Here is a 10,862-nt window from a genome sequence, read left to right as displayed (position 1 = left end):
CGGTATTTTTCTACTATTGAGATAGGGAGAAAGTTGCGGAACGACACAAAATGGCGGACGATGGAGCGTGTCGCCACTTAAGAGACGGATCGAGGGCTTTAGATGATAGAACATCGTTTTTGGCTTGTCACCGGTTGAATAGTTGAGGTCGGCGAACGCCACCTATGGTGCGTTTACGTCAGTAAGGCGGAGTTTCAGCTTTTCACTCGGGATTTGAATATGTGCGCCGTGAAACGCGATAATTAGTTCTTGCGTAATCATGTAATCAAGGGACAAGTGGCAAGCAAACTCAGCTTCCGTGTGAATGTTTACAAGTTGTTGACGTTTTTATATTCGTAAATACTTTTATCCTGTTCTCTTTTTTTGTTTCATTTAAAGATTGTGTAAAACCAAGATCTTTGCGTCGTGTAATGATATATTTTTTTAAATTCATTTTTTCAAGTTGATTACTTACAAGTTCTCTTTAACAGCAAGACATGTCATTCTGCTCTTGGGTTGCTGATGAAAAATATCGTGATACGTTCAAACCAGGTGATGTACTAGTGTTCAATTTTGTCATTCTCTTAGATTACTTTTATTTAGCATGTTAGATTACTTTTCTACCAAATAATGCCTGTGCAGATAAACTTGTATTTCAATACTTATGACTTTTTAAAAAAATGTGGTGTCAAAAACATATAATAAATTGTATCTAATATTGATTTGATTGTAAATGCTGCCCGCCAAAAGAAAACTCAACGAGTGTGTATACACTGATAAATTTTTATTCTTTCAGGGATTTATGTTTGTGCACAATGTGAAAACGAGCTATTTGAGAGCCGTACTAAATACGAGCACTTTTCTCCGTGGCCTGCATTTACGGACACCGTGCATGAGGATAGTGTGGTGAAAAGGCAAGAGAAATTCAGGCCTTCTCTTACATACAAGGTAAAAACAAAATCTGCGTATCCTCTCAATTGGGTGTTGCATGTTGAAGATTTTTTTTTTTGTGCTAGGTGATCATTTAGCTTTTGGGGAAAGAAATTTTAATGTCCAAAACTTGTTTCCAAAAATAAGAAAATTTATCATGTATCTCATTCAGCTCCAGTTCTAAATTGAAGTGTAACCTATTAAGCCCAAAATTACTTTAAATTGCATTAATAAAATAATTTTGCTGCATTATGCTAAAAGAAAGTTTGTGTTCTCCTTTTCTTTTGCACTAAGTTGCAACATTTTATGTTGTTTCTTTTAATTAGAATTTAATAAGTAAAATATGGTAATCATTTTGTAAATCAGGGTTCCTGCGGCCTTGAAAAATTCTTAAAAAATCCTTGAATCTCATTTTGACTTTCAAGGGCCCCCAAAAGTACTTGAAAATCTTATAAAGTCCTTGAAAATTTTGAAAAGTCCTTGAAAAATATGATTTCTACGAAAGAATTCCCCTCTTGTGCGAAAGAATTCCCCTCTTGTGCGGTGAAGCACATTCTTCACATTCCAGCAGAGTAAGCCAGGAAAGGTCAGATCTAGTTTGTAAAGGGGTGACCTAAAAAACATCCGTTGCCATCCCCCCCCCTCTTCCTAAGAAAAATATCGTGGGATGAATAGGAATTATGCATTAACTTAAGAGGGTTAATATATCGCTTAGGAAGCATACGTTTGAGGATAAGCACATCAAGGAAGATCGTTTTTTGATCAGAACGCAATACTTATCAGTTACAAGTGAACATAGACGCCATTGATTGGTCACTCACAAGATGGAAGCAGACAAGATACTTAAATGCTTAAGTTTCCGAAAACAGAACAGAATTTGATGTTTATTTAACACTAGAACGACTGACATTTTCTGTATACCTAGAAAGACTGAAGGGGCCAGTGTGGCACCTACCCATTTTTGGGGTGAATTCTTTTAAAAATTGAGGGAGTCCACATACCTGATACACCTTCTTTCATGACTAAATAAAAACTTAGTACATAATTATTTTTAGTTTTTCTCTCTATACTGGGCAAAAGGTTGAATTAGTTTTCCTTTCTAAGAGCAACGGCCACCGTTAGGATGGTAAGCAGTCGGTACTGTTTATCGCATTTGGATATCCAACCGGCTGCATAAAGAGGAAGTTAGAGGTTAAACTAGAGTGAATGGCATTTTTTTATGCTACAACAATTAGGAGAAAGGAAAAAAATTAATTTTTTAATTGTCAAAATGCTTAGGGGCCACTGTGGCCCCTCCCGTCTTTCTAGGTATAAGGATCAATATTAACAGTACTATGAGGCGAATGATTAAATGATTAAACAAGCATTCAAATAGTGTCATATAATGAAAAGTCAGAAAATTCCATTAAGTTCCGTTAGATATTATCCGAGTTATTAAACAACAAACTACGCGAGGGGCCACACAGGCCCCTCCGTCTTTCTAGTGTTAAATGCAAACTAATGAAAATAGCGTAAAATGTGCTGTATGTATTTATATATATATATAATATATTTTTTTGATTACTTAAAATAGTTTTCTTGAGAAATGAAAAATTTTGTATTTAAAAGTTCATCTTATTTTTATTGCATTGGATGCTAATGTGCTAAAAGCTATTACAGTTCTATTAAATTGGTGTTTAATTAGGTTTTTTATTTTATAATTATTTTTGTGCTACAAATTCAAAAACTGAAATTTTAATTTTCAATCGCAGTCCCCATATTTGGTCACTTCCAAGATGGAAGTAGACAAGATTCTTTAAGTGCCTAAGTTTCCAAAAGCAGAATTGGATGTCTATTGCAATACAATGCAAACTATGGAACATTCCGCAAAATGTGCCATATTTTTTCCCCTAAATATTTCCTTGAAAAATGCAAAAACTTTTCCTTCAATTCCTTCCTTTTTCCAGAATATTATTTTATCCTTCTTGCTTTGGGTGCTAATTTGCTAAAAACTGATACTTTCATCTTAATTATAGGGTTTTTAATTATTTATAATACTAACTTTTATGCAACGAAATCAAAAATCTACTATCTTAAATTTTTCGAGTAGTCATGTTTGGTCATTCGCAAGATAGAAGCAGACAAGATTATAAATTGCCTAAGTTTCCAAAAACAGAATTGTAGCCTATCTCAATGAAAATTACTGGGAATTTCATTAAAACGGGCCGGAAATCATGTTTTTTTTTAGTTATTTTCTGTAAAAGTGAAATTTTATCAGCAAAATTATATTTGATCCTCACAACTTCGGAGATTTTGCGATAATTAAAACTATTTCATCTAAAATGCAGTTTGCTACCGACTTCTCATCTATATGCTTATCTATTTATTTTGTAAAAATAAATAAATAATAACCTATCTTCACTTAAGTTTTCCAAAATGCATTTTTATAGCTTTTAAAATGCAATCTGTAAATTTCTTTCTTTTTTTCCCCCATGAATGTAGTAAAAATTAGTGCTAAAAGCACTACAATTATTTCATAAAATCTTATCGTTCATAATTTACTCTTAAAAAATGATTCTGTACTAATTATAATTTACAAAAAAAAACAAAGAGGGGGGGGGGAACTTACTTTCAAAAAAGATTAATGAATAGAAAATGCTACTGAATTGTTTACATTATGGACGTATACTGTTGTGAATGATTTAGGGGGTCATGACCCTCCCCTCAGCGCCGTGTCCAAGGGGAGGGTTTTAGGGGTTAAACCCCTCCCTTGGGGAAAAAATAAGCAAAATGAAGAAAATGTATATTTGACTTAAATTTGCTTTAATGAGAAAGTTTGCGTTCAGCGTTTTTATTTTATTTTAATTTTCTCTCTGAAGTTTTTTGCGATTTACAACTGCTAAAGCCTTACAAACTGATGTAATATTTCAGAAAAAGTATGGCGGATTAACTGCTGAATGATCTACCAATGCAAAGAAAGAATATTGCTTATTGTAAGGAGCTTATGGTGAATTTGGCATGTTACATCTATGAAGATGCATTAGTGATTGTGCTTGGCTATGTAATTTGCATCTGCAAAGAGTTCTTTCTTGTTTAGTTTATTAAGCATTATTTCAGAACATAACAACCTGATATACATTCTACATTATAAAAGAATTTGTGAAGAGTTTTTAATACTCATTGCAATATACTACATAGTAAACAGATTTAATTAAAAAGAAGCAATCAAAGTTTGATTAAAGCGAATCTGTGAAACGAAGGAATACTTTGGTAATTTGTACAGCTAGAAGTATCCTTCAAGAATACAGCAGTCCTTACATGTGAATCAACGCCATACTGGGATCGGCAATTTGTCGTAAAACTAAAAGCTGTAAGGGGGTTGAATTCTCCCCCCTTCCTTACTGGTAAGATTAAAACCCCTCCTTTTATGAAAATCTGGACACGGGCCTGCCTCCCCTTGTATACACCCCTGATCATGTATCAATAATGGCTACAAATTATTTAACTGCTTCACTGATAAAACTTTTAAATTGATAAGTGTCAGCGTTTAAGCCAAGTTTAAAAATTCTTTAGCAAAAAAACTAAAATTGGGGGAAAAGTCTTTAGCAAAATGCTAAAATTCAGGCTTGACATCTTCGAAGAAATAAATGCACGTTATGTGATATCTTTTAAAAATTTGAAATGAAAAATTCAGAATTGTTCTTGATATTGAAGGAGCAATTTTTTTTTTCTGAAAACCCCCAATAATGTATTTATTGGGGGGATAAAATGCCCATTAAGACGAAATATTGTTCAACTTAATAATAGTTTATGCATGTTAGATATGATTTATAAATACGATTAAGTTCCATATCGCTTCCTCTCTCTGATTGTACACTTTTCCCAATTCTTTTTCTTGTTATATTGGAGCGAAAATGCTTTGTTCCATTTTCGTAATTTGAATAGTATTTTCGCATTTTGCGAGAAATGCGACCGTAGCGGAAACCCTGATAAGTGTCCCTTCCATGAACAGCAAATTTTCTTTTTTAGCTGTTTTGATTTGGTTCTGTTACAATGATACAATATTTTCTACTGAAAATCTAGTCCAACCATCCAGTTTCCTATACAGTACTATTTTCAATTCAAGTTTAAATAAGCCAAAATATTTAACACTTCACTCAAATGTACATTCTTCCAGAATTTTCTTTTTCATACTAATGCAAAACTTTTATCTTTACCTCAAAAAATTTTAATTTTTAAGCTTACAAAATGTAATGCTCTTCAAATCTGAACGGTTCATTGATAATAACTTCATTCTTGAAGCAAATCTTGATTTTTTTTGCATACCCTTCATTAGAGTTGAAGTCCTTGAGAAACTTTTTAATGTCCTTAAAAAGTCCTTGAAAAGTACTTGAATTTTATTTGCAAGATGGAGGGGGAACCCCATTTACTAAATGAGAGCAGTCAACTCTCAAATCTACACGTCACTGAACCAAGCAATTTTGTGGATTTCCAGTCATTAAATTATTTACATATTTATTGTAAAATTTTATCTCCATTATTTTCAACAAAATAATTTCTTTTAAGAAGAAAAAAAAATGTTATAATCCCTAGTAAAACTTCTGAAAAGAAAATAAAAAGTTTCAAGAATTTATTTTAGTTCATGCCTTTTGTTTGTTTTGCTATTTTTTGGGTTTTTTTTTTTTTTTTTTTTTACTGATGATTTATGTTCTTTTTTTAGTACCATTAAATCCATTTTAGTTAATGTGCTCATATGAAAAGATTAGATATGAATGGTGAAATCTTTATTAATAATGAAGCTGAAAGCTTCTCTGTCTGTCAGGATCTCTGTGACGTGCATAGCGCCTAGACCGTTCGGCCGATTTTCATGAAATTTGGCACAAAGTTACTTTGTAGCATGGGGGTGTGCAACTCGAAGCGATTTTTCAAAAATTCGATGTGGTTCTTTTTCTATTCAAATTTTAAGAACAAAATCATTATAAGATTTACGAGTAAATTACGAAATTATGATAACGTGGAACCATAACATGGGCACAAGCCATTTGGCGAGAAAATTCACCATACATTATTTGTAAATATACAGGCGAAGCAAAAGACCTTTTAATTTTCTATTACGGGCAAAGCCGTGCGGGTACCACTAGTATGTCTTTAAAATGATAGAGCAGAAACTTTTATTAGAAAGTTAGCATAAAAGCGTCCTGTCCTGGGTGCAGCATCCAGGGCTTAATTTCTAATGAATGAAGTGCAGGAGCCCTATGCAGGAGATTTTAGAGGGGCTGAGGCACCCCCCAAAAGGATAAAATTATCTATTTCATTCATTATTTTTTAATTGGCTTCTCTATTACATAAAGAAATGTTTTGAGTTATTTAAAAAGAACACAAAATTCACAAAGTATATTTGAATTTAAAAAAGTTTTGTGTGCTGAAGAAATGATACTGGAGTCAGAGGCAAGAGTGGCAGAATATATTTAACTCCCTGATTTCAGATTTAAGGGAGCATAATATTGCAATTCTTCCCTTAATTCTTCTTTGATGTAATCAATAATTAACTTTAAAATTTTTTTTTATATACCCAGAAGAGTAATTTAAACCCAAGAAGCCTATTGGCAAAATAATAGATTTCTTTTTCAGCTTATAAAAAATGCAAAATGAAAGGAATCACTTAATATTTTTTCAGAAAAATTATAATATTAATGGAAATTCCATATAGTATCAAAATGTTAACTCAACCGTATCATGGTTTTTAAAGCAAATCAGCAATTGCTTTGAAATTCGCAAAAAAAAATAAGAGCTTCCTCATAGTTTCTGAAAACTTCACACGGGCTTCAGAAAATTTTACTCGAGCCCACTATCACTCCGGCTGCTGTCTCACATTTTTATGCCTTCCAAAATCCGATTGCATCAATTTCTATAAAATCTACTCATTATGGAAAACTTAGTGATTCTACTATTTGGACATCAATAATTTTATGTTTATCATTATTTTCAACATTTTTTTATGTTTCATTTTGTGTAGGTGAAGACTTGGTATGCTTGTCATTTTGCTACCCACACTCGAAAATTTTAATCCATTTGCATCCCAGTTCATTCAAACCAATACTCAAAAAAATTATTGTAATTTTTCCCTTTTGGTCTTAAATTTCTGTTGATTTTAGAAGATAAAATTGATTCAAAAAGTTAATGAAAGACGTTTAGGATGGCAACAAAAAACGGAAATCAGGGAATTTTTTTGATTTTAAACAACCAGGAACTGTTGCAAATTATTTAACTAGAGATTTTTTCCGTTATTTCTAGCTTTTGCCAGTCATACGATGTAAGTTAATTATTAAATATTTGAAGCCTTATCAATGCTATAGCAATAAAACTTGAGTACCGTTAATAAAAATTTGAAAAGCATCTTATAGTATTTAAATTGACTTTTCACAATTCCCAACTTGCATCAGTGAAAAACCTATTTTTTGGGCACATAGTTTGTAGACAAATTGTTTGCTGTGTCTCAGAGTTCAATGCTTAAAATATTAGTAGGTTGTAAAAATCCTTCCAATATTTTTTTGCATTTTAAACTATAAAAATTATTTTGGTAAATGGCTGAATGATCTTTTTTTTTTAATTCTGAAAATTAGTTTCATTTATTGATTGTGACTAAATCTTAATAATTATTAAATTATTGGTTGTTGCATAGTTATATGTGCAATGATTTTTATGTATCATGTAAATTAATATCTTGTGTGCGTGTGTTTTACAAAAAGATATTTTCTTTAAACGATATTTACTTCTTTTTGCTGGCAGTAAAATTAAGGTGATTATTTCTTGTAATCAAGGGTTCCCATAGGGTGTCTTATATAATTAAAAACTGAGGGTATGTATCTATGTATGCACCTATGTATCTATGTAGTCATCTATGTCCAAGTTTCTTCTCCCAAACGACAGTGACCTGACCATCGAACCAGGTATCCATGGATTCGTAATCTTCCCATGTTTATGTTTGGCTATTTAACATAATCCTCTAATAATAATTAGCGGAAATATGAATTAAAAACTATTAATTATGACACTTAGATTGACATAAAATCCCTATTTTTCAAAAGCTTTCCTCCATTCAAATTGTTATTCAGTGCTTCATCTCAACTTTCAGCAATAATGCTTTTAGTAAAATTTATAGCTTGAAGAAAATAATTGAAACGAAAGATCTGTTGCCATTTTTTGTCTTGAATATGAACAAATAAAATTCTGGGTTTTGTGTTTCTCCTGTGATTGGAAGATTTAAAATGTTTACTTTTTGGTTATTTTGCTGAAATCTGCCGCAAAATTTTACTGCCTTTTTTTTTTTGTTCAAGCCGGATTGTTGAACATGCATCACTCGACATAACTTTCATTTTTGAGGTGGTCCGTGCAAAGCTGGGTGACTTAGCTACTACTCCATACACACCTTATACTCTCAAACATTTTTTAGATATATGGCATATACCATCAAGCTTCAAAAATTTTCATTTATAATTCAGATTCTATCATCACCTTTTTAAATTTCCTAAATCAAAAATCGAGTATTTATGTTAACTGGATGTTTTCACAAGTAACCTCATTTCTTCATATTTCTTAACACTTAATAAACCAACTTGCTTCTTTCGGAATTAAAAGAAAGTATTTAGGAAGCAAAGCACATTTTATAGCAGAAACTTTAATTTTACCAGTATAAAATTTTAATTTTGCTAGTTTTTTTTCTTCACCCTGGAAAACAAGGAACTCTATCACCCTTGGATTGTACCCTCAAGAATTTCTGGACATATTATATACATGATCGCATACACATATTGTGTATAATAGATTACTGGGAGTATATCCTCAGAAAAATTGGTGGGAATATCACTGCTTGTAATTTTGTGAAATCAGTCTCACTTATTCTGCATTGTTTTATAGGTATCATGTGGAAAATGTGGTCTTGGACTGGGGCATGAATTTGTAGGTGATGGTCCCAATGGAAAATCCAGATTCTGAATATTCTCGGAGTCTCTCAAATTTGTTTCATTTCAGAGTATGTTTGATTTTCTTTTCTAATTTTTCAGTATTTTTGTTAACATTTATTCGATTAATTTGGTTATAAATCTGACTGTCCACTTTCTCTTACTTGAAGTTTATTTATCTATCTTGTCAGGCCCGTGTCCAGATTTTCATAAAGGGAGGGGTTTTAAAAATTCTAAATCTTTATCTGAGGAGAGGGGAGGGTTTCCCTTACAAACTTTAGTTTTACCTTACATTTTCGATCAAAGTAAGGCATTTTTATACCAGTAAGGATTGCTCTGCCCCAATCCTACCTCCCAAGGATAATTCTGGCTGCATAAGTGACAACAGTATACCTTCTTTTTAATCAAACCTTATTTGTATCTTTAGAAAACCTTGTTCGAAAGGGTGAGTGAAATCTGTTTACTATGAGGTATATTGCAATTAGAATTAGAAACTGTCTACCTATTCTTTTATAATGCAGCATGCATATCAGGTTTTATATTCTGAAATAATACTTGGTAAAGTAAACAAGAAAGAGCTTATTGCAAATACAAATTACATTACCAAACACAATCACTAATGCATCTTCATAGCTGCAACATATCGTGCCAAATCCATCATGACCTGCTTAACCGATATTAATGCAGTTAAATAAAGCTTTCTATTGACAAATAATTGAGCTTTTCTTCCACCATAGTTTTTCCAAAATATTTTTCCAGTCGGTAAACCTCCAACAGTCTTAAAATGCAGAAAAACTCCAGATAAAAAGTTTTTTCTTTCTTTCTTTCTGTTTTAAGAAGCACTGCACACAAACTTTCACATTAAAACTAATTAAAAGTCAAAGCCACATGTTCTTTGTTTGGCTTTTTATTTTTATCCCAATGGGAGGGGTTTAACCCCTAAAACCCTCGCCTTGGACACGGCCCTGTGTCTTGTAGTACAGTAGATATTATGCAAATGTTATCTCATGTCGTCGACATCCTTGATTAATTGATATCTTAAACATTATAGTAAGAAATGTGGCTACTGCTTGTTTGAAACAATTCTGCATTTGACACAGCTTTTAAACTTTATTTGTGTTTATGATTTTTAATCTGTGTAACATTTACATAGAACTAAGTAACCTTTCAGTATCAATTGCATGTAAAGAGTTCTTATTTGAAATTCAGCGCCTTGCTCTAAATCTCTTTTATTTGTGTTAATATGTCTGAAACAGGGCTGTTTTTACTTATAATCAGGACTAGAGGGGCGCCTGGTGTGACAAATTCTTAGTGGTGTCCAAAAGGCTTAAGTTGTTAAACCAAAATAAAGTTAATTCTCTGTTTAACATCACTCTATTTAAAGACTACTTTTCTCTGTCACAAATGCGCAACCATAGTTTCAGAAGCATTCTGTTAAGATTGCATTTTACTTGAAAACGATTTTTTGAGGTTCATGGAAAGTCATTAAAAAGAGAACCAACTGCATTCAAATTATTTAGAAGTGCAACTACTCATACATGAATGTTCTGGGTACATATGAAGTACTCACTGTAACTTTTTCTACCAATGCCAGGTACAGTTAGCTCTCTGTTTAACGACTTTCAAGGGACTACAAAAAATCGTCCTTAAGTAGAAAGCGTCCTTAAATAGAAGGCTTTTAACACTATGGCGGACCATCTAGGACCGTGAAAAGCCGTCGTTAAATAGAGAAACTCGTTAAATAGAGAGCCAACTGTATTTTCTTTACAAGCATTTAATTACTGCGTTTCAATTGAAATTATAATTTTATTTTTCAACATTAAATCTGCATTATATCTGTCAAATACACTTGTTCAAAATTAGTGGTGCCCTACTTTTTTCTGTTCGAAGTTTGTATCTCATATTAAGATGATTCTCGCAGGCTAGTTGGAACACACATAAAAATGAATTTTTTTTTCTAAATAACATTGGAAAGCATGGGAAAGAAAGAAAATTGCAATAGAATAAAAGAAC

General features: G+C 32.1%; 1 protein-coding gene across 1 annotated transcript; it reads left to right on the top strand.

Moving 5' to 3' along the window:
- The first annotated feature begins 217 nt into the window (after window positions 1–217).
- On the top strand, window positions 218–8,883 carry LOC129219064 (methionine-R-sulfoxide reductase B1-A-like). The gene is made up of 4 exons (XM_054853386.1): window positions 218–335; window positions 471–531; window positions 776–927; window positions 8,806–8,883. Exons 2-4 carry the CDS (start codon window positions 477–479, stop codon window positions 8,881–8,883), a joined length of 285 nt encoding a protein of 94 aa, XP_054709361.1. The 5' UTR covers window positions 218–335; window positions 471–476.
- The last annotated feature ends 1,979 nt before the right edge of the window (window positions 8,884–10,862 follow it).

Source organism: Uloborus diversus, chromosome 1 (genome assembly GCF_026930045.1).
Source record: "Uloborus diversus isolate 005 chromosome 1, Udiv.v.3.1, whole genome shotgun sequence".
Classification (NCBI taxonomy): domain Eukaryota; kingdom Metazoa; phylum Arthropoda; class Arachnida; order Araneae; family Uloboridae; genus Uloborus; species Uloborus diversus.
Note: the sequence above shows the minus strand (reverse complement) of the source record. Positions and strands in the feature narration are given on the sequence as shown.